The sequence below is a fragment of the Apus apus genome, chromosome 10 (genome assembly GCF_020740795.1).
Source record: "Apus apus isolate bApuApu2 chromosome 10, bApuApu2.pri.cur, whole genome shotgun sequence".
NCBI lineage: Eukaryota > Metazoa > Chordata > Aves > Apodiformes > Apodidae > Apus > Apus apus.
Genome location: NC_067291.1, coordinates 20,979,461 through 21,003,069, shown reverse-complemented (window position 1 = coordinate 21,003,069; position 23,609 = coordinate 20,979,461). Strand labels below are relative to the sequence as shown.

The 23,609-nt window shown below is 44.7% G+C and overlaps 1 protein-coding gene across 5 annotated transcripts; it reads left to right on the top strand.

The window, feature by feature from the left end:
- Positions 1 to 117: 117 nt before the first annotated feature.
- On the top strand, positions 118 to 22,062 carry MORF4L1 (mortality factor 4 like 1). 5 transcript variants are annotated; one of them, XM_051628029.1, is made up of 14 exons: positions 131 to 226; positions 3,315 to 3,361; positions 6,355 to 6,422; positions 8,225 to 8,251; positions 8,672 to 8,758; positions 9,391 to 9,471; positions 12,057 to 12,119; positions 16,341 to 16,366; positions 16,891 to 16,979; positions 17,142 to 17,243; positions 18,492 to 18,580; positions 19,826 to 19,998; positions 20,339 to 20,423; positions 21,364 to 22,062. In XM_051628029.1, exons 1-14 carry the CDS (start codon positions 187 to 189, stop codon positions 21,446 to 21,448), a joined length of 1,062 nt encoding a protein of 353 aa, XP_051483989.1. In that variant the 5' UTR covers positions 131 to 186; the 3' UTR covers positions 21,449 to 22,062. The 5 variants fall into 5 exon arrangements, with proteins under 5 accessions (XP_051483990.1, XP_051483992.1, XP_051483989.1 ...); XM_051628030.1 differs by lacking the exon at positions 8,225 to 8,251 and having other exon boundaries at positions 118 to 226; XM_051628031.1 differs by lacking the exon at positions 12,057 to 12,119.
- Positions 22,063 to 23,609: the final 1,547 nt, after the last annotated feature.

Sequence of the window (23,609 nt, the reverse complement as noted above, 5' to 3'; positions counted from 1 at the left end):
GGCAGGGCTGGGAGGGAGGGAGGGAGGCTCCCCGAGGTCCAGCCGCGGCGCAGGCTGCGGGGCAGCGCGGGCTGCAGCTGCCGAGGAGCGGCGGGGCCGGCGGCGCCTGCGCGGGGCGGGCGGGCCGCGGCGTGCGGAGCGGGTGAGGCCCCGGGGAGGGGCGGGAGGAGGCCGAGGCACTTATAAATGGCGCCCAAGCAGGACCCCAAGCCCAAATTCCAGGAGGGTGAGTCCGGGGGGGGGGTGGGGAAGCGGGGTGTGGTGTAAGCGGCGTGAGGGGAGGGGGGACGCAGCGAGGCCTGCTCGGGGCTCCCCGGGTTGGGGGGCCGGCCCTGGGTTCCCGCCGCCATCGCCCCGCGGGGCTGCAAGGCCTGGCTTCCTTGCCCTGCCTCTGGCAGAACGGGCGGGCCGGCAAGAAACCAAGGAAACGGGTTTTTTTAAAAAAAGGAGGGCGGGGACGGCGAGAAGGGGGAGAAGAATAAGAAAGCGCCGCTGCGGTTTCTGGCGGGTGGCGGTGCGGGGGGTGCGGGGCGGCCCGGGCTGCTGCGGGGCCCGGGGGGGCTGGGGTCGGGAGCCCTTCCCGGCTGCAGCCTCCGCCTCCGGCCGCCTCCTCCTTTGTCCTGAAGCGGAGGGTGGTGCAGCTCCCTCGGGGAGGCCGCCGGCCAGGCCGGGTCTCGGCTCCGGTGTCTGTGATCCCTCAGCACAGAGGGTGGTTTGGGGTTTAGCTTTGGCTGCTCTGCTCTACCTGGGAGAGAGTGTGTGGGGAAAATGAATTCCTGTGGTCTTTGTCTCCCTTCCTCTTCCTCATCTTTCTTAACAATAAGAGGGGGGGGCTTTCCCATCCCTGCTATTCTAAACATGCTTTGTTTTCTTGCAGATGTGGACACTGATTGGCATTAAAACTGTTGAAATCTTCTAAATCTGTCAGCATTTTTATTTTCTTGAGCATGTGACATGGTTATTATTTACTCTTCCATGAAAGGGAGCTCAGTCAGGATCCTCATGCAGGCTGTATTTGGATTACAGCTGGCAGCTGTGGTGGAATCCATGTTTACAACAAAGCACCAGATGTGTTTGTTTAGGTGAATAAGGGTTAAGATTATGCTTTTTCTGAGACTTCTTTTGCATAAATTTTGACTGTTAGGTAATGGTTGTGGTTGATGCTAACACAGGTCAATGACAAGGCTGGATGATGGTAAATGAAAACTCACCCCACCCCTTCTTCTCTGTCTGCCCCTCACTGTGGCTTCTCAGCAGGACTTTTCACACAATTGAGGTTTCTCTGTAAAAAGCTCCGTTTGCAGAGGGGTGACTGGGGGCTGCCCCCTTGGGGTAGCTTAATAACACTTGAATGGTGTGTGCTTCATGCCTCAGCTTTCTGTGCCATGTGTGATACCACTGGTGTCTTCAACCTGCAGGAATAATCAAGATGTTAATGTATGATTCACATTAACGTGAAATCAAGTGAACCACAGAAAAAAAAAAGCTTGAGTAGAATTCCAGGCTGAAATTATGTTCACAGCTGTAGGAATATGAGGAATTATATTTAGTATAGAAGTTCAAGTTTGTAGGCTTTTTTTCCACAAATGTGTTTGTGATGTCAGCTGTAATATTAAAAGGGTGAAAAGTGCAGGGACTGGATATCTTGCCTGGAAGGGCCTTGCAGAGTAACTGCACTTTTTCCAGCAGCACTAGTGAGCACGAGGGCCTGTCAGGATGATACAGTAACTTCTGATGGTTAGCCTTGATTATAAAGACCATTTTTTAAATAATAATGAAAGTACTGAATGTATCAAAATGGGCACTTCTGTAAGAACCTCTCTAAAGCCTTTTTCTTTCTTGCTACATAGAAGCATTTTACCAGTTGAATGACATCTTTGACAGTTTTATGTTCCTAGACTTTACTGTGCATAATTGTTTCAGTTCTGTGCAGAGCATGGAATCCTACAGATGGGATAGTAATGAAATCTTGGAACGTGAGCTGTGCTTTCTAGTAGGAATGAAGTAATTCTATAGTTGTATGTTGTTCATTGGGGTCTGGGTGTGTTAAGTGAAATGTGGTAGCAGCTGTGCTGGTTGAAGAGGCTGTTGCTGTGTCTCCCAGGTCTGGTGGTGAAATGGGGTGTCTGAGTCCTACTCGTCTGCTTCAGGCCACATGAGGGGCTTTGGTAGCATCCAGAGTTCTGCTCCTGGTGGGACAGCCCACACCTCCTGCCCAGCCCAGTCTGGAGGTGGAATGAGTACCTGCCTGTATGTTCTGCACAGCAGGCACCTGGTGGCTGTGACAGCTTTCCTGTCCCGTGTGTCCTGGAACAGTGGCAAGGACTGGATGTGTGCTACACCCTGGAGTGTATTGTGCAGCTTGACTCTTTGAAAATGTGAGGTACTGCATCTTTCAAGGAGGAAACATCTGTGCCCAGATATCCTGTGTTAAGTACCTTCACATTCCCACTGCACAGGACGACCTTGCCATTGAGGGGAAAAAACAGACTGAAAAACAATCTCTTCCTACTTAAAAACCACAAAGCGAACAATTTTTCTTTCTGCTGCACAAACCTGGTGTTCTTCTGTCCCACAAGTCAGATGGGAAAACAGTGTCAGGGTCTGTCTTTTCCTGACTTCATTGAGCTAGAAATACCAGGTGGTGAGTGTGCTTCCTGCAGGAAAGGGAGTGCTGCAAACATTTGTTTTCATGTGTGTCAGAAGCTGAAGATGCAGAGATGGCATCTCTTGAGACGGTTAAGTTCCTGCTCTGAATCAAAATGCAGTGTCAGGGAGACTGCAGAATCCCTTGCAGTAAGACAGCTCTACCTGCTTGCTGCTCTCTGCAGTTGTTCACTGGTGCTGAAGGCATCCATTTGTGTGGGGCCAGTGGGGTTCAGTCTGAAGCTGAGGGCTGAGTGGGAGGGCTCTGTGCCAGCCCTGCAGCAGGGGTGGCTTGAACATGAGTGGGCAGGGGCTGGACTCTGAGCAAGACTGGAAGTTTTGTTGCCAGTTGTGTGCTGAGGTCGCCAGCCCTTCTGCAAAACCCTGGGCAGGCTTGGACATGGTTTGCAGACAGCTGCCCTTGCACGAGTGCTCTTCAGGGAGTTCAGGAGCCTTCCCTTCTTGGCCTTGAATAACCAGAGTTCTGCTCCTCTTCTGTACAGAGTGCATTTGCTTCTCAAACACCAGCCTGCTTCTCAAATCAGGATCTGCCTTGGAATTGTTGAGATTGATGCAGGATTCAGTCTGTGTTGTGCTTGATGGAACATATTTTACACAAGTGGCACATTGGTGGTGTTCTAAGATGCTTATCTGCAACTTTCTTCCAGGTGAACGAGTGCTTTGTTTTCATGGACCTCTCCTTTATGAAGCAAAGGTATGTGTGGCTGTTCTGACTGTTCCCTAAGAAAATAAGGAATTGCATTAGTGTACCTGCTGTGCCTTAAAAGACAGGATTAAGGACTGAAACTGAAATTAAGTGAAACCTGATAATGTTTAAAATTAATTAGTTTTAAATCCCAGAGCTCTGTATTATAGAAAAATGTTACCAAGCCCAGTGGTACTGTGCAGCTATGCTGGCCACCTGCTGCAGGCTGGGTGGTCTTACGTGTTGGGCATCTGATCCACCTGTATTCCCAGAACACCAGGAAGCATTTGTGCCCGTGGGACTTGGTGCTGGGGCTAATGCATGAGCTAGTGAGTCAGCTGCAGTTTGAGCTTCCTCAGAGGTGGAGGTGGCTGAGTATAATCAGTGGTCTTCAAACAGGACAATGCTGCAGAAAATAAAGCTGGATTGAAGTGACAAAGGAAGTGGCATTCTTAGTTCTGGCCTTTTATCCTTGGAAACCAGGCACTGCAAATCTGGTCTGGGGGAGCATCCTTCCTGCTGCAGTTGCAGGGCTCTGCTGCAGCACTTCCATGGGATGCTCTTCCTCTGGGCCTTGAGCAGGTGTCACTGCCATCTGCTTTACTGAAGGAACGGCTCCTGATGTGACTGCCTGTTCCCACTCCCTCTGCAATTGAAGCAAAGTGCTTTTATAGCTGTGTGGATTAGAGGACTTGCAGAAGTCACTGAGGCACTTTCAAGAGAGGTGTAAATCTATGAGGTGTTAGTGTAGGTAAATGCTGACTGACAGGACAACTTCAGAGAGGTGGGAGTAGGGCTAGAAGTACCTGATGCCCCTTGTCATGCTATCAGGAAATAGTCATTCTAATGAGAAAATAACCTCCAGAGTATTCACAGGGGACATGCTTGTCTAAAACATTTTCCTCTCAGTGATTCTGCTCTGTTCTCTTCCACGCTCTAGAACTAGAGAACATGTTCCTTGTGAGCGTGTGCTCAGTTTTGTCCTCTGCCAGTGCCTGCCCAGGGCCTGCTACAGAGAGGAGCAGAATCAGGGGTTCTGGTTTTTGTGAAAACAAACTCCTGTCAGCAGCAGTCTTTACTCTTTGGTCAATTAAGCAGCATGGAGCTGCAGTAGTGGTGTGGTTCTCCATGCTGTGCTGTGCCCCTCTACACACCAGGGTGGAGCAAGCCAGCTTGGTGCTAGAAGGGATTTTCCAGTTGGCAAGATAGCTTTTGGCTGGCTATATTGAGAGTCTGGATCCTTCTGGGCTCCTGGAATGGCAGAAGGAACTGGGTTTAATTTTGCAAAGATACTTTGTAGGTAGTCCTGAATAATAACCTTTGCTTTCCTCCTGTTCCTCTGGTCTGTTTTTCCTCTGTGGTTCTCAATACACAAGTTATTTTGTTCCTGACAAACCTGGCAGAGCAGCACGTTTGTGTTCAAGTGGTATGAAAAATGATGGCAAATAGTAACTGTTCTACATCTCTGCACAGTGCAGGGTTAAATGGGATTCACTTAAGACTTTTGTCCTCCAGCAGGAAAGAAAACATTTTGATTTAGAAATATATTTGAATCTTCTTTTACTGCATTCTCGCCTACCTTCTTCAAAACAAGTAGGTGCTTCTTAAGCACAGTCTGTATTTGGCAGTCTAGGTGAGACTGAGTTTAAGCTCCATTTGTGGCATTTTGGAGGTTAATGCTGAAATATGATATTCCTCTCTTTTGATAAGCACATTTTTTTAATTGGAGATGGTGCAGGAAGGAGTCTTCACGAAGGTATTGAGAAAATGCTTTGCAGCCTGAGGTTCTGCCCTCTTAAATACTTAGGGGTAGCTCAGTTAGCATGGAAAATAGCAATTATGACTTTTATGAGTAATTCTTTTATTTCAGTGGAAAAAAAAAATCCCTAAAAAGGGACCAAAAGCTAGAGCTGAAAAGGGTGTCTCTTCATGTCTTACACCACCCTCATTATTGCACTGCTGAAGGGAATACAGTGGCATCTGTGTCTTGCTGCATCCAGAGCAAGACTTCATACCTGCCTGGATCAAATGCCTTATCCAAGCTGAAGTTAAGCTGGTGGATATAATTTGATGTAGCTCAGAAGTCCAGGGACACACGGTGGGTTGTGTAGTTCCTGTTTGGGCTCTGCTGCTGCAGAAAGAGGCCTGTCTCTGGCTGAGTTTATCTGTTGTGGAGATGTTGGTAGCTCGAGCTCTCAGGTGCCAGAGCACAGGGGCAGGAGGGAGCTGTGCTGGTTTGGGGCAGCAGGGTGCACAGTTGCTGCAGCCCCCCTGAGCACCTTCCCTGGCTGAGCTGAGGAGGAGGCTGGCAGGAGGGCTGTGCTCAGCCTTGGGGCAGGAAACTTTGTGAGGGGTGCTTCTGAACCCGAGTGGTTTTGTGGAGTGGCTGGAGTGACCTTGTTGGGTGTTTATTCCCATTTTAATAGTCTCATCTTAACTCTGTATATAAGGAAGTTACTGTATTCATAGGCCAGTCTTTTGATGGAAATAACTGTTTTTATTGACCTTATGTATAATTTCTTAACCTAGAAAAGGCCCTTACTGCAACTCTTTCTACTGAATATAATGCTCTCTCTGTGGCTGTAGAGATCCATATTATTTATTTTACTTTTGAAGACTCCTCTACTTCAGCCAGCTTCCCTGTCTGTGAGGTAGGGGCCTGCATGTGAACCAGCTTCTAGTGAATGGCTTTGGCTAACCTGGGCGTAGTGAAGTCACTGCTTGGTTACTCTTCTAGTCATCCTCAGGGGTTTTCATCCTTCTTGTGAAGGAAGGTGTCCCTTTGGATAGCTCAGCAGAGTCACTTCTTTGCCTGGTCCTCCCAAATCTGTAAACAGGCAGTAACTGGGGTTAGAGAACTTATTTCTGCTGTGAAGTAGCTGCTGGGATGTCAGTTGCTTGCATGGAAGTCTCTGCATGTTTAAACTCTGAGAGCTAAAAAAGCAAAGTTCATTCAGATCTTTGTTCTCATGGTACTGACTGAACTTTCTTCTCTGTTCCAGTGTGTAAAGGTTGCCATAAAGGACAAGCAAGTGAAATACTTTATCCATTACAGTGGTTGGAATAAAAAGTAAGTATTGAATAAAATGAAAGCAGTGTTTCCTTTTCCTTGGCAGGAGAATGCAGGCTCTGTCAGTTTGCATGGGAGCTTGAGGGACTGGTACTGCTGTGTCCCTGTTGTTAGGAGATTGTTTCTGAAATTGACCTAAATGATATTTATACATAAGCCCTTGATTTGTAGTAACACAAAGAAAACATGGCCCCGCTGACCATTCCCTTTGGAGCTTTGGCTGTGTAGACAGGCTGGCTCAGGGTGTCAGCAGACTAATGGGAGTGCTTTGGAGGATTCTGTTTGTTCAGGTTTGAAAATAGGTGCTGTGATTCCTCCCAGGCAGAAACAGCTAGTACAAAAACTTTCTTGTTACATGCTGGGAGGAGAGGTAGCCCCTACTGAGGTGGAGGAAACCTCTGCTCAGACACACGGTGGGCTTTTATTCTGCTTTGGCAGCAAAGATCTGGAGGGGCTGCCTTGATGAAGCCTGTGCCCAGAGTAGGGAGGGCTGGCTGCTCTAGTCCCTCCCAGGAGCAGGTTTAGCCTGTCTTCCAGTTCTTGCCTCTCATGCCAAGGTAAAGGTAGATGCTCTTCCAGTCCGCAGAAATGGTAGGATGCTGGGTGAGAAGTTTCTGAAGAACAAAGATGTCTCCATGAAATGAGTGTGAATGCTGTCATGAGATTATTGCATTTAGATACTTGTCTTTTTTCTTTCATTTGAACTCTGTTCTCCCAGTAAGGTGAATTTAGGAAAAGTGGCCACTCTTTTTTTCTTAGCAATTAAAAGCCTCAGCCCTTCAGACTCCAGAAGTCTTTCAGAGGGCACTTTGTTCTGTTTTGTGATTGTTTTATTTCTGTGCTGCAGACTCAAGTGAAGACCTGTAGTCACTCCTATCTTGATCTCACTGATGTGACTCCAACGTCTTAATATGTAACTTTTTCAGTGCATCTGCACACCCTCCCTGCCAAATGGGCAGATAAATATTTTCTTGTCAACACCAACAGTTACAGGGAGCATAACTGGTCCCTGTAGTGGCTTCTGTGTATTAATGAGGCAGCACTAATTTGGTACTTCCTCTCCTTGTTTATCTCTGCTGAGGGTGCCCTGAGTGATGCCATCACTCCTGCTTTTCTTGCTTGTGCTCTTTGAGGCTTTTTGCCTTCAAGCTTCCAATTAACTACATTAGAAGTGGTGTTGGTGCAAGATCTAGACTGGGGCAATATTGCTGCTTAATTTTGGTTTATATAATTATGGTTCTTTTTTACTTGTTAATTGCTTGACTTTGTAATTTTTTGAAAATATCAACAGCTTGAAAAAGGTTCTTCATCAGCCAGTGTAATGTGCTGCTCGGTTATATAGGACTTCTTTTGAAGGCCTCATGGCAGCTGTACAGGCATGATAAGTGGCTTAAATATCTGACCAAAGCACTATCCTAAAAACATAGTCTTGGAATGTGCACAGCTGGGCCTGTGTTTCTCTAACTTTTGGATGCTCAGCTTGCTTTGCCTTAACACTCTTGGAAGACCTTGTGCTCCTGCAGTAGGGTTGATTTTGCCACCTTGGTACACCAAGACTGGCAGCTCTTGCCATGAAATGAAAATGACACAGAACTCTAATCTAAAAAGCTTTAACTTGCATACTTTAGAGTAACTTGGCCACTTGTGTGTTTTATTTGAAATAATTTGTCAGATTAGTCCAATTATCCTCTCTGTCAAAGTGGAATTCTTGCTCTTGCTGGCAATTTCCCCAACACCTGTTCTCTTACATCATTCACTTCAGATTCTTCAAATATTCATGCCATCTTGGTTTCCCTTCACAGACAGAAATCAGAGCTCTTCTTCTTACAGTAAGATCTTATTGCTGAATTTGTTACCCTATAAAATGTTGGAATAGATAAAGGAAACTTGCTTCATAATATAGTTATGGTTACAGGTATCCCATAATTTAGTAAGTGTAGAATTTTTTTTCCTGAGATGCTTCTTTTAAATTTAAAGACAGTCCCCTCCCTCTGAAACTGCCCATCCTTCAAGGTTGGGAGACCCTTTAGAAAGGACTGAGGGTTACACTTCCCTAGAGAAATTGCTACAGCTCCAGTCAGTGGGGAATGTGTTTGGTAATTTACACTTTCAGTTGTGCCAATCCATGTTTTGACCCAAAAGCAGAGTTCAGTCTCAGATTCTGTGAAGCTTTTAGCTGACTATTGCTTGTAGAATGCAGTGATGTGAGGTTTTTGAATGATCATGTAATTGTTTATAATATTTTTCAGCTGGGATGAATGGGTTCCAGAAAGCAGAGTGCTCAAGTACGTGGATACCAATCTGCAGAAACAAAAAGAACTTCAAAAGGCCAATCAGTAAGTGTTTGTGTTACAAGTCCTTGTCAGTAAATAATGTACATTATTTTTTTCTAGAGCTTATCTTTAGAAAGAGCAAGCTGCTTAGTTTTAAATTATTACTTAGATTTTAAGGAAAAGTAGGTTGCTGAAATGGAGGGGCAGCCTAGCAGCAAATGCATCCTGCAGTGTGGAAATCAGGTGGCTAAAAATGACCCCTGTGCAGTGTCCTTAAGATACATTGTGAAGTGGTAGGGATCTTCTTGGGCAGCTTCAGGAGGCCTGCAAAGAGTTGGGTTTTTATCAGTGCTGATCTTCTATTTCTTTAATGCATTTTGATCAAGAAGCTGTCTTACATATTTCAAAAGTAGTGTGCTGCTTCCTCCTCCTTCAGAATAGCAAGGGTGGTGGGAGGGGGAAGTGGATGTTCATGCTGCTCAGTCTTGTGTGAAGCAGCCTAGATCTTCTTGATTTAGGTTGAGAGTTGGATTTTCTCCTGTGCATGACACATACCAATTGACAAAGCCATTTATTAGACATTCTCTGCATGTTTTGCATAACCTGTTACTCTTGAAGGGAGAACAAGCTTCTTTTTCTGCTAAGCTTCTTTTTCTGCTCAAGTCTTACTTAAAAGTTTACTCCTTTTTTTAAAGGGAACAATATGCAGAGGGGAAGATGAGAGGTGCTGCTCCAGGCAAGAAGACTTCTGGTCTGCAGCAGAAAAATGTTGAAGTGTAAGAAGTTTTTTATTTGTTTATATAAAAAAAAAGACAAGGAAACAACCTACCTCCAACACCTCCCAAACTTTTGCTTGTCAGTTTTACTATTGATCTCTAAACAGTATTTTTCTTAGAATGGTTCTGCAGACTAAACTCCATTACTTCTGACACAACCCAAACAAAAGGTGTGTTTCACTTCTGTGGTAACCAAAAGGCCTTTGAAATATTTTATTGAAACTGCTCTTGGATTGTGCAGTGTTTAATACTGACTCAAGGTCCTGAGTAGATACTAACACTCTGTGCTTTTTTTTGCACTTTATTCCTCTTAAGTTAGTGAACTGACACTCAAAAAGTGGTGAGTCCTCCTAAGACTTGTGTATCTTGGTGAAATATACAGAATTCTACAGTTCTTCCAAGCTGTCCAAGCACTTCTGAATTAAATCCTTAAAATGCCTTGCCTTCTTAGTGAACAGTTGTTAAAACTGCACGTGAGGAGTCTTTATTTTGCCATTTTTGACAAAACTAAGCCCCTACACTATTAAAAATGATTTTACATCTTAAGAGACCAGAAGCAAGCTCAGACACTTCTTAGAAAAAAACAATTTCAGGATGTAACTGTCAGATTTCTTTCATTCCATCTTTTTTGGCTTTCAGAATAGTTTGTGTGGTGTGATGTTCAGATTCTGTCAGTCAGTGCAGCTCTACTGCTTTGCTCATGTGCCATGAAACTCTTCTGTTGGGGTTAACATGTCACTTAGTGATAAAGGTGGCTGTGCCTAATAGATGCTTTGAACTCCTGCCTTTGTTAAAGTTTCTAGTTTTCATGAGGAAGCTACTGGAATGAGATTGCCTCCTGTGAAGAGCATTTGGCAGCAGCCTCAGGTTTTGTGTCTCATTTATGGGCAACTTTGTTCTGAAATATGGGTCATTGATTTGGGCAGTGCAGCAGCAGTGGGTACAGTTGTTTTTGTTGGGTTTTTTTGCTCTAGATCCTGAATGCAGATTTCACTTGGGGGATAGTCAGAGCCTGGCCAAGGCTGTAAATTGGCTCCTGGTCTCTGGAATGGGGAGTCCAGTGGATCTGGCCAGAGAGCTGTGTGCATTGATCCTTTCTGGTCTGATGCTGCACATCCTGAGGTGCTGTAACACTGCCAGCGTGGGGTGCTCTGTCAGCTCAGGACAGACTCTTGACAGGGACCTAGTCACCTGTTTGTCTTCGTTTGCCCCAGTAGGCAGTTCCTTATGAATGTCATTAAAATCTAATTGAAACAGATCCAAATTACAGTCATTGCTAATTTGGCTGCTTAAGGGGTTGTTGCACCTGAGTCGTCTTGCATTTTAGTCAGTAGGAGCGGAATTAATTTCATGTGTAACTCTGACACAGGCAGTGATGACTCAATAGTAAATGTCTATGATTTGCATTATAGAGAAACCCCAGCAGTACCTTCAGGATTGGGTTCCCTGTGCTGGCAGCATTAGTCATCTTGTAGTTCAGGCTGATTGAAGTGGGGCGAGTTGTTCTCTCTGGCTGAGTAAATGCTAAAGGCCAACCTGCACTTGACATCAAAGTTGGCTTCATCTTCTCAACCACATCTAAAAAGGCTGCATCCAAGGGAGATCCACGCAGCAAAACGCCTTCCTCTTGAGCCTCTGTGTAACCCTCAAGCTGGAAAGCACCTGCCCATCTCTGTCTGCTCTGGTAGAAACCAGCTGGGGAAAGGGAGTGACTGCTTTTTGCTGTCATCGCTGGGGTAAGCAGGGGTGGTTGTTGCCAGCAGAGCCAAACAAGACAATAAGCTAATTCTCTAAAACTTCTGGCTTGTGTTGATTGGAAAAATTAATTGGTGGATTTTAAGAGTTGTCAAAGGGAGGAAGCAGAGCTATTGTCACTAGCTATTGTCACTAGAGCAGCAGTCTGGCATTGTGGAAGTTATTTTTACCAGGGCCCCATATGCGTGTTGCACTGATCTTGCTCCTAGTCTCTAGCCATTACCAGCATCCAATGCATCCTTCTAAATTAGACCTGTGCTTCTTTCAACAAAGTCTCCCTGTTTGGAATCTGAGGGAGAGGGGATACTTTGATTTACCTGAGCAGTGATGCAGGATAGTGATACTGATGTATTATTGATCAAACTACTGCTTCTCACATCCTGCTTGCAGCTAAAGGCAAGATGGCTTCTGGAAAAAAATCTCAAAATACAGTTCCAAAATTAAACTTCTGGATTGTTCTTCTGTGGTAAATCTAAGGTCCTTGCAGATGTGTGAAGTTTTGATGGTGGGGAGGGGGAGAAACTGATCGCACAACTGTTGTAAAAGGGTAACACTGCCAGCCTATTTGGGCCTCAAAATTTACCTTTTGTAGCATTCTTGGAGGATGGAACAAAGGGAAAGGAAACTTGTGTTTTGAACCTGCTTCTCCAGATAGCCAAACAATAATGGAAAGGGAGTAGCAACCTAAGCACAACATATCCTCCAGGAATGTTCAGTAAGACTATAGTATGCTGCTAAAAAGGTAAATTTTTGAATCTGCAACAGATTCTCTTTAAGGCTAACCACTAGGTCTGACATTCTTTCCTTAACTCAACCCCCATTGTGCCTAGATTTTTCAGACGAGATGGAGCGCACACAGTTTGCTGTTTGGAGACCCCTACCATATCGACGCGGTGAGTTAAGGATGGATTGTCAAACCAGGACTGGCATCCTGAAATCCAGATCTCCTTTCTTTCATAGATTTCTTTTAGGGACTCTTAAAGTCCTCAGTTGTAATGCTTTGGTGGCAATTCAGTGGACAACTATAAGTACTGCAGTAAATCCTTTTGGTTTGTGTGTTTTAAAGCTTTGTGCAGCCTGGTCTAGTGGGAGGTGTCCCTGCTCGTGGCAGGGAGGGTCTTTAAAGTCTCTTCCAGCCTTAACCATTCCATGATGATTCTGTGATGAAAGCCAGTATGGACTACCAGTTTCATCTTCTCTGAAATGTGTGCCTTGTTACTTGGGTTAGGGTACAGTATGAGCACCAAAAGCACTCAGTGTCCACTGTTTAAAAAGGGGAGGACATCTCTAAGTCCTGGGAGTGAGGCAGCTGCAGGAGATGGGGTCAGACATGGGAAGCTTGAACCTGCTCCTTAACATTCTGTTTTTATCATTGGCTTGAGTTTGTACAGAATAACTGCTTCTGTAAACATGCTCAAAAAGCTTTTGAGAATATTTGTGACCGATATTTGAGCAAATAGAAATATGCATGAAATGCAGGTTGTCTACATTTGTTTTTAAATAATTATCTATCTCATGATAACTAGAAGCCACCATGGAAAAAAAAGTGTATGGGTCTAGGAGGCTGCCAGAAATGAAATACAGCATGACAGATCCTGGCTTCTCCAGACTGCTTTATATGTAGTTCTGCTGAATTGCAACTTTGGGCCTAATGTGGTAACTTCCAAAAAAATCAGTATGCAGTCAGAGTTAATGGGTGCTTGGAAGACAAGAAGGGCAGCTGAGAGTGTTCTGAAGGAAGAGGTGACACTGAATACCAAATCTGAGACTAGCATCTGGTTTTAAGTGAGATACATGCAAGCAGTCTCAACAGAGATGCTCTCAAAACAGTATCATGACTTGGAGTTCCTGGTTTTTCCTCTAGCAGCTCTTGTTGTCAATCTGAAGGTGTTACTCAAAAGCCTCTGCTCCTGCTGCATGTCTCCTGTGGCATCCCCTGCGACCTTTTGGCAGGGCTGGTTGCTCCTAAGCTACTGCAGCTCCTCTGCATGTCAAGCAGCAGGTGAATGCTGCCTCTGAGCCAGCTCTCTGGGGCTGTGACAGCAATGGAATGGCTCCACCAGCTCCAGGGGAGATCTTCCTAAGCTCTTCTGCTGTCTGGTGGTCTCCAGTCACATGTGTTTAGGGATGATCAAGTGAGTCAAGTCTGGAATGATGCTTCCCCCTTTTTGCTTCTAGCAGCCTGTAGTGAGGGGACTCAGGAGCTGGAGACTGTGTCTGTGTGATGGTTTAACAACCCTGTGTAGGGCTGTCCTGCTCTTCTGACCACTGCTGAACTTTGGGCTGCTGGCATCTCCAGCATCCTGAGGCAGTGTGTTCTCATTTCAATTCAGAATTATGTTGAAGAGGGGAGGAAAGAGGATTACTCCTCCTGTGTTTTGATGTCTGCTGCTTTGGTCTTCTGCTCTTTTTCATCCATCTTGAGGAAAAATTGATTAGTACTTCAAGCTTCACCTTTTATCTCTAGCTAGACCTCTGCCAATTTTCCCTTCCTCCTCAGCTGTCTGGCTGAGAAAGCCCTGGTCTGCTTGGTTGTTCTTCATATAGAAGCTGTTGTATGATATCAACTAGTCTTCGTTGGCTTTACCTCTTCTAGTTATATTGAGAGCCTCCTAAGGTCAGGTTGCCTGGTCAAGCACAGGAAACATATGTGGGTACAGTCCAACTTTGGGGTTTACCCTCTTGCTAATAATGTTTGATGGTTTAATTGCAATTGATAGGAAAGCTGCTTCTAACAGCTGGGTTAGTGACCAGGCTGCTTCAGCAGTAGTTTTCATTCTTTTCTCAACATACTTGTTTTTCACACTTGAACATTTTCATTTATTTTTTTATTACTAGTTATCCTGCATTAGGAGAGACTTCATGGTTTAATGTAGCTCAGTTACAACTGTTGTTTTATCAGGAAACTGGCACCTCATCTCCTTTTCTGGCATTGCCAGATGTATTGAACTCAAATGCCTGAGACCGAGTGGTAGCTGCCTTCATTCTGTGCTGCCTGTATCTTCACCAGCTGTCATAGGGAGTTTCTAGCAGACCTTTAAGTCCCTCTAAAAGGCACATGGATTTGGGGAAAGTAAAATATTTGCTATTGCCCACAACACCCTTACCTACCTGGGCACAGACTCCTAACTGTTGTGGAGTAAGTAAACCTTCCAAAGTCATGTTTTTTCTCATCATGTCATTTGGCTGTGTTGGAATCTATCTTCTAAGCTATTTTCTACTGACAGTTTTCTAGACATGTCTCAGAAGACACTGCAGTGTAGGGCTGAGCATTAACACCAACTCTTCTGTGCAAAGACTGCTGGCTTCTTGAGGTGGTGCCTGAGGTTCTGTGGCAGATAGTTGGTTATCTTCTGATGAACATCTGGAATGGTATAGTCTTTCACTATGTTGTCTTCTGTGGCATCCACTTTAGTTTCACCATTTGGTGGTGAGCACAGGCCTGCTTTGGATACTAAGGTTGGAAGTTCAGTGTTCTGCTTCTTTTCCTTCTGTCATCTTTGCCCTATGGCTTGTCATTGTCCTGACCCATTCTGTAAGCTGTAGTGTTTTCTGCTGATGGTGGCTGCTTTGACCTGAAGCTGAGGTATGTGACCTGAATCATAAAGAAACAGGAAATAGAAGGAATGAGCTGGGAGAGCCCAAGGAACTGCCTGGAATGGTTTATGCTAGACTTTGTGCTTCAGTTTACAGACATGGCTTACAGTCTTAATTCCAGTAGTTCTTTAAGTGTTTTATGTTGCCTGTCCCAGATTTTTTTTAAGACTTGGCCTCTAGACTAATGCTTAACATTTTTATCTTCTGATTTTAATTATGGAAAGAACTCCCAGTTCCTCCTTGTTTACTCTAGGTTTGGAAGAAAAGACTTGCTCTTCAATACACGAGTCCATTATCAGTGACTTGACTTGGCAATTTTTCCTCCTTCCTGGAGAGAATGATCTTTATTCTGCCCACAGCTTAAGCCTGATGCCTGTTTGTGACCTGAAGCTTGGAAACAGCCTGACTCTTCCTGTCTTCAGACCTTCCTAGAAACCCTGCCCACTTCCTGACCCAGATAAACCCCATGCAAAGCCCCAACACAAGTCACTTGAGAGAGTGGTGAATTTCCAAGGAAATAATCTTGTATTGGTAGAGTTTTGTCCACACAATCTGTAGGTTTTTTGAGGGGTTTAACTGGACTCCTGTTAACAGTGAGCAAAGTGAGAGGTGACTGGTCATGCTCTCAATGAAACAGCTGAAAATGGTTAGTAAATATACAAATAACAAATAACAAATATATAACAAATACCTATTAGGGCAGTTTAATTTTGTCACTAATACTCTTGACCTATCGAATATTTGTGTGCATTGTTTTAGGTGTCTTTAACACTTTTTGAAGTAATTTGGAATAAAAATAAGGACTAAGGATAGAGACTGTAGAGAAGTGTGTAAATTAGAAACAAATGTTGAGAGAAGCATTTGGAAGAAGGTTAAGAGTAGGGACAATGGTATTTAGTACCATCCCAAACATTTCTAGTAAGTAACAAGGGTAATTGTGATCTCCCTGAGAGCTGCTGATGGAATGGCTGGTTCCTGCCTGGAGTTCTGGTAGTGCTGCCTGAACTTCCCTCTATTGCTCTAGTGCCAAAACTGTAGGGTTTGATGCTTTACTGGAAGTTAATTCAGTTGACTTAGACTTACCTGATCATTCCCAGCACTTCTGTTTCCTTGTCCCATATTCTGCCTCTAAGTGATCCCTGAAATAAAACACCTACAAATCAGTGGTTTTCCAAGAGCACTTGACAGATGTGGAGCACCTGTAGCTGTCACCTGCATAAGTGTTTGCAAATGCTCACATGTTCTTGACAAGCCTGCTGGGGTTTTGTGGATTAAAGTTTAGTGATTGCCCCCAAAATGTTGAATTATAACCTGGTACACAAACAACATTGTAATACCATAACTGATGCTAAATAATCCCTGACATTCCTTCCATCTGCTTTTATCTGAATGCTCCATAGACCGCTGAGTATTTGCTCATTGTTCTGACCTTAGTGGACAATTTTTCTGGCTTTCAACTTTAGGTTCTTCAAGTATTGCTATCTTTATATTTTCAATACTTTGTGTTCTTCTTGCAGGAAAACAAAAAAGAACAAACAGAAAAGTAAGTATGTCTTTATTTTGTATATGAGTGGATATCCTTAGTAAAGGATTCTTAGCTGGAGTTAGTCCTGCCTTTACTTGCTGTCACCTTGTGTTGTTCCTCTTGGACTTCAGGTGTCCCTTCCTCTTGGTCAGGAGGAACACACTTTCCTGGTTTGTACACTCTGTCAAGATTTTTGACCTCTAGCAAATTAAAAGCAAAAGGATCTTGCCATGGAGCTGCTGAAGTAGTTTTCTAAGTCAAGCTCAGGTAGATGTGACATGTCTGCAAAGCTGAGCTGCTGGTTCCAGAGAATTCTTCCGAAGAGCCTTACAGATACTGACATAGAAGAGTGTAAACAAAGCAGCTTGAACTGCCACAAACATGTGGGCCTTGCAGAGTAAAAGTATTTAAAGCAAAACAAAGTGAAAAGGTGACCTGAAAGAAATAGGTCTTACTTTTGAATCCTTCTTGATCTTTTTTACTGTTTTTCCATACTGGCTCACCAGATTTCTTAAACAGCATAATGTCTTTTTTCTATGCAGCTCCAGGAATTGGGGAGGGGAGCAGTACCAGTGAGACTCCTCAGCCTCCCAGAAAGAAGAGGGCTCGAGTAGATCCAACGGTTGAAAGTGTATGTATTTCTGATGGAAAACCTGGTGTTTTGCTCAGCAGCTTTGTCCTGCAGTGTGAAATGCTACAACTTGGCAAAACTAGTGGTGTTCCAGTGGTGTATTTCAGTGGCTCTTAGCTGTGACAATTACCTGAAAGTAATTGGTCTGGCTTCAATTTTCAGGAAGAAACATTTATGAACAGAGTTGAAGTAAAGGTGAAAATCCCAGAAGAGCTGAAGCCATGGCTGGTAGATGACTGGGACTTGATCACCAGGCAAAAGCAGGTAACTTCTCAGAAGAACAGGGTAGCCATGTATAAGCAAGGGCACTAGCACTAGGATTTCATCTCCTCTTCAAGTGCAGTGTAGTGATGTCTCTTGCAGAGTTTGCCAGCAGCCTGCTGGCTTGTTTGGCAGTTCTTATTCCAGCTGGATTTTACCCAGAGGTCACCTGTGAGTGGGACTGTGCTTGTGAATTTGTAGAATAGACTTGGTCAAATCAAACACAAGCTAGAAAGGCAAATCACTTTAAAAACTTAAGCTTTTAAATGTGCTGTTAACTCTGCCTGCTTCGCCTGCTGGTGTGCTGGGAACAGCTTGCTTGGTTGGTAGAGAACTGGTCTGTAGGAACAGGCCATAATGTGCATGTCACCACATCTCCTTCCTATCTTGTCTGTGTCCCTCACTGCTGAGTTCTGCATGTATCTCCAGTGGTTCTACAGCTCTGACAAAGCTGTTGCTTGGGAGAGGGATGCTTAACTGCTCCCAAGCTGGATCCATATAAAGCCTCCTGATACAGTCAATAAAACTTCATTTCCATTTTAAAAGATAACACTCTCATGAACTCAAGTAATATATTAATGAATCATGACTTGTTTCTTGTGTGAAGCTACTTATTAAAATCAGCAGGAAGCATAGAAAATACTGTTGAAAACTGCTGTTTGGGAGATTGCAATTGCATGCTCTGACCTGCTGCCACGCTGAGGAACTGTCTCCATTGTTGTTCCCAGACACATGAAAATCTTGGTCAAGTCCCATGTGGATAAGCTGACTCTTCTTGGTGAACACAAATCTTAAACTTGCATCAGCAGTGATGGTGCTGAAGCACCACTATGTGTTACACTAACTCCAGTTCTGGAGACTTGCTTTGGTTCCCTTCCACAGCCCTCAAATGCCCCCAGGCTCTAATGTTCCTGTGGAAGGAGACAGATGAGTGAACTAGGGCCCTCTCCTCAAAGACAGAAAAACCCAAGTATGGGAGTTGGTTGCACTTCTGAGCCTGGGTATGTGCAGCTGAGCTGTGGGTGCAGCTGGTGGGGTGTGGTGCTAAAGACCCAAACTGGTTTGGATATAGTCACTGTTAGGTTTTGAGGTAAGCACAACTACACCACTTTAGTGTTCCTTTAATAACACTTAACCTGTTAATGTTATCCTGGAAATGGCTTATGTATCTTGATTAAGTTTTAGCACACAGATAGAAGTGTTTCCATGGATTGGACAACTTGTGTTTGTTTGGTTTTGCTTCTTGTGTAGCTCTTCTATCTTCCTGCCAAGAAAAATGTTGACTCCATTTTAGAGGATTATGCAAACTACAAAAAATCACGAGGAAATACTGATAACAAGTAAGTAGCCATAATTTCCAACCTTAAATATTACTACTGCTGTTGTTGTTGGACTTGGATTCCATGGAAAATTTTGTGAGATGGTTAAACATGTCCCAGCCCTGTGTCCAGCTTCATGCTCCAGGACTGTGGTGTTTGAGGAGGTTAGAAATCTTCGAGGAGGTAAATCAAAATTGCAGTTATGTTTCTGGGATTATTTCTGTTTCCCCACCTTCCCTAAGCCTTTTCCTAAAGAAAACTGACACCAGCCAAGAGAGCCATTTTCCAGCCCTTCATTCTAGCTCAGGCTTCCCAGTTGGGTGAATAAAGTCACTGGCACTTGCCATGGACCAGCTAAATGAACTGCCAGAACAGCTCCTTAGCAGGTGAGCAGTGTTACTGTGTGGGTGGACACCCCCCCCAAAAGTAGAGGGGTGGGGGATAGGGACCTAGATGACTTTTAAGAGAATCATATGGGCAGAGCTAATTACCTGAGGTGATAGCTTTGAAGATTTTATTTGTAATTACCCCAGCAGTCCAGCCCTGACAGCAAACAAGGTGTGTTTATTCTTGAATGAAGCTTTCCTGTTTTAGAGGGAGAGAAACTAGAAATGGGCAGTTATTCTCTTTCATTCAAGAGGAAGCAAATTATTGACTCGTCAGGGTGTTTTAACATTCTTTTGTGCCATTGTCCTAATGTCTGGTCTAAATTTGTTTGCAGGGTGGAGTGAGGGTTCTGCTTCTCAGATTTGCAGTGTCATTGCTAATTCCTACAGTAATTCTGCAATCAGTTGTGAAGTTGGAGGCCTGTAGGAGTTTGGCATTGAGAGGCCTAGTTAGGAAGGGCCTGAAATACTGGGTGTCTGTCCCCTTCTGCTGAGCAGGAGTTCAGTCTGGTTACTTGAAGTAGTACAGTACTTTTGAACTGAGGTGAGTTGGGATTAACTTTGGTTGGAAACAGAGGAGCTGGTGAGTGTCCTTAGAGAATTGCTCTGAAAGGACTGCTGTCAGAGTTGATTTATCTGAGTGGGTGACTTAGAGACAGGGCTTGTCTTGATTTGCTGAGATTCCTACTGAGTTCAGAGCAGTTGGTGTTTAAAGGTCTTGAAATGCATCACCCCTGTGGCTGTGTAGTTTAATGTCTCCAGGCATATTTCTGTGAGAAGTCCAAAGGCTTGCAGAAAATGTTGATGGACTCACCAAGCCAACCCTCATCCTGTGTCCATCAGTCACTAGAACAAGACTGACAGTGTTTCTGTTTCCTAGGGAGTATGCAGTCAATGAAGTTGTGGCTGGAATTAAAGAATACTTCAATGTCATGCTGGGAACTCAACTACTCTACAAGTTTGAGAGGCCTCAATATGCTGAAATCTTAGCAGATCACCCAGATGCTCCAATGTCCCAAGTTTATGGTGCCCCACACCTCCTGAGGTTATTTGGTGAGTAGGACCCTGAGACATGCAAGGAGCTGTTAGAAGTGTTCACATGCTTCCTTGTCCTGGCTTGAGTCTCTGGGTGTGAACTGCAGAAATTTGACCAGCACCTGTGGAATATGTGGTTTCATCCTTGCCTGGTTTCATCCTTTCCTTGCTCTGTCCACCTAAAATGTTCAGAGCCATTCAGGGATTTGGAATGGAAATGGATTTTCAACAGTCCAGTTATTTTAGATGAGCTTGTATATAGGAGATTCTATTCCTGGGCTGCTTTTATTATTCCACTGTAATAAGGTTCTAGGCTGTGCTGAAACACTTGTTAAAGCTGCTGCTTCTCTTGAAACAGTGCGCATCGGGGCCATGCTGGCCTACACCCCTCTGGATGAGAAGAGCCTGGCTTTGCTGTTAAACTATTTGCATGACTTCTTAAAGTAAGTACTTTTTAGGTCTTTCAGCAAGAAAGATTAAGTTTGGTAGGCACAGGGTATTGTGAGGCAGCCTGTGTTCAGTGAAAGATTGTTAAATACCATTGATACAGACACAGACATTGATGCATCATCTTCAGCTCGTGCTGTTCACCAGGGGTTGCAGTGAGGCTTCCTCAGACTCTGCTGCACAGCAACCTGAGTCAGGCTGGGTTCAGCTCCTCTCAACTCACACTGGAGTTTGTGTTAGTTCAGTGTGTGCTGATGTACCTGTTGCTATAAACAGCAGATGATAATTACAGCAGGCTGCCCAGTGACCCAACAGTTACTCAACAACAGTTGAGCAAACATTAAAACCTGATGAATCTTTCTGGTGGTTCTGGGACCAGCTGTAGCTTTAGTGCACTGCACAGAGCCATGGTGCTGTAGGTCTTAGTTAAGATTAAAACCTCCCCCTAAGTAATACAAGACTTAAATGCAAAATGTGTTTCTAAAAAAATAACAAATCAGACATTTGATTTCCTTACAGCTGTAAGGAACTGTGGGCCATGTGCTGCTTAGTTAACCTGTAAATGTTCCTGCATGTGAGATGCTTAAATGGAATTAAACCTCAGCTGAGTGTCTGAGGTGTCCTAGCTGTGTTTCCCCATCTCTGTACCAGCACAACCAGCAGCTTCCACATCTGTACAGCACTGGAGGAACCATTAATCTGCACCTCCCTGTGCTCACCTGGACCTAGAGTTGCTGCACAACTTGCTTGGAATTGTCTTTTTGGCCTGAGCTCTCAAGTCTTGAATTGCCTCACAGCTGCTGTTTCAGTAGATACATCAGATTTGTACTCTTGAAGTTGTGTGTGGTGGTCTTGGCAAACTGATTTCTCACGAGGTGCTAACCAGTGGAGACTTCAGGCAAGAAGGTAATTGAATCTTGTTCTTCTTTCTCACAGGTATTTAGCAAAGAACTCCTCTGCATTGTTCAGTGCCAGTGACTATGAAGTGGCCCCCCCTGAGTATCACCGGAAGGCGGTGTGAGGTGCTGCTTTACCTGGTGACTGGGGCTTGTGATGCTGTCTTCTTCTACACCTTGTTCTTCACCTTTCTATTGCACATGTCTCTATTGCACAAATGATGTAAACATAAAGTGAATAAAGTTGTGTGTTTAAAATAGAACTGGCATTTGTAAGTTCTGAAGATTTTCTTGTCCTGAAATGGAAGCTTGGAGTCTCTGGGAGCTCTCTGGTGTTTCTGGCTTGCTACTGTTGTTTCATCAGTGGAATGTAAGAAGAATGCATGATGGTGTTTCAGTGTATGGCCTCTGCAGTGCTCATGGGTCTGTTCTGACATGAAGATTTGCCTCACTAACCTGCTTCATTGTGTAGTAATGACAAACACAGACTCTCAGGCCCGTGAGGGCTGTGATCACCTAGTGCTGGTGCAATTGATTAGTCTGACTTGCAAACTCGTGTACATTCTTGGTGTTGGAAGTAAAATGTTTGGTCCATAAGTGTATGCTTTTGTTTAGATAGTTGAAGGACTGACTTTTTAAAAATTCTAACAATAGGAAAATGCATTATCATATAGTGTCTTGGAAATGTTGGTCTGTCACACCTGTTTTACAAACCTTCCAATAAACTTTTTTAATTTCAGACGTTGTTTCTAATATTTGTATCTGCATCAGTCTCTAACTTATGACAGTTTCCTGTCAGGTATGGTCTCAGTGTATTAAAGTGTAAAGTTCTGCAGCATTAACTTGGAGATGCTGTGTTTCTTGTTAATTCTAAGGACTGCTGGCTAGAGCCCGTGCATCCAGCTTCAGGGTGGGAAGTGGAGTCTTGCTCTAGGATCATTGTCCAGTCTGTAAGTAGTGGTAATCTAGTTTCACAACACTTGTTGCAGAACTGTAAAAGGCTTGTTCTTAAAAGCCTGAACCCTGAGAGCACACTCTGGCTTCTGTCAATCACTTTCCTATTCTAATTCAGTTGTCTCTGCACTGTAGCACCTGAAGTGCTGAGCTGGAGGGCAGGTGAGGTGTGCTGAGCCTGGCACCAGGCAGGTTGCTGGCTTTAATGTCTCTCTGGAAGCTGTTCTGACTCCCCATGCTCCTGGTTCTTAGCACCATTGCAAAAGAGCTGTGGTAAAAACTGAAAGAGATGGCAAATAAATGGTTGTGAGAGAAATGGGAACCAGTGCTGACAGGGAGGGTCTGACCCTGCAAGGTGCCTGGTGTGTTATTTTCATGAGCAGATGTGCTGTGCTTGGCTTTGACCTCTTGGTATCAGGCCTGCTGGAGCTTATCTCTCTTCTTGATGTTGCAAGTTCCCCTCCAGCTTACGCACGTTTTCTGGGAAGGTCACTAATGGAATTAGCTCTGAGCTGCACTGTGGGTGGCTTACAGGGCTGTGTAAGTCCTGTCCAGCTTTCGTTTCTCTTCCCTGCTCTTCTATACATTTCCCAAGGCAGACTGTCTACTTGGGATCATGGAGTTAGGAACTCACTATTCCAGCCCTCATTTAAATTCTGCCTGGGAGCCATGTCCCCTTCAGGTCTGTCTTTGGTCTGTGTCTCATGCCCTCAGGCCTATTGAGAACCTCTTTTGTAGTGGCTCTTTCAGATCAATTTTACAGGAACCCCTTTCAGTTTGCAAACTGCCTGCACACTCCCTGATGTGGAGACTAATTCCCAGCCCAGCAAGGAGGGAAGGCAGCTGGACTGAATTCACTACAGTAGCTTTGCTTTGTGTGGCAAGTGCTTTCTTACCCTGAGTCTGTCCATGGGGCAGGACCTGGGGTTTCCCTGTAGCAGCTCCTCTGAGGACAGCAGAGCTCTGGGCTGCAGGCTCAGCCTGTGCCAGGGGGCTCAGGGCTGCTTGGGCAGGGGGGATGAAGAATGAGGGTTTTGGTCATGTCTGTTAAAAGCATTGCAGAACTTGGCTGTGGTCTGAGTAGCTGCTGCTTCTAGGCAAAATACCAGCTTTTAATCACAGATGTTATTGCAGGAAGCCACAGGATCTGGGGATCTGGCCCTGCCCCAGGGCTGGTCTGGGGCAGGTGGGTGGGAACATGCCCTTCCTGCCCTGGTGCCTGGCCTGCAGGGAGGCTCCAGAGAGACATTCCCAGCATGGACTGAGCCCTGCCCAGAGCAGCTGTCTGCATGTCAAGGTGGGATTGGGCTTGCCTGTGCCCAGGGAAGGTGT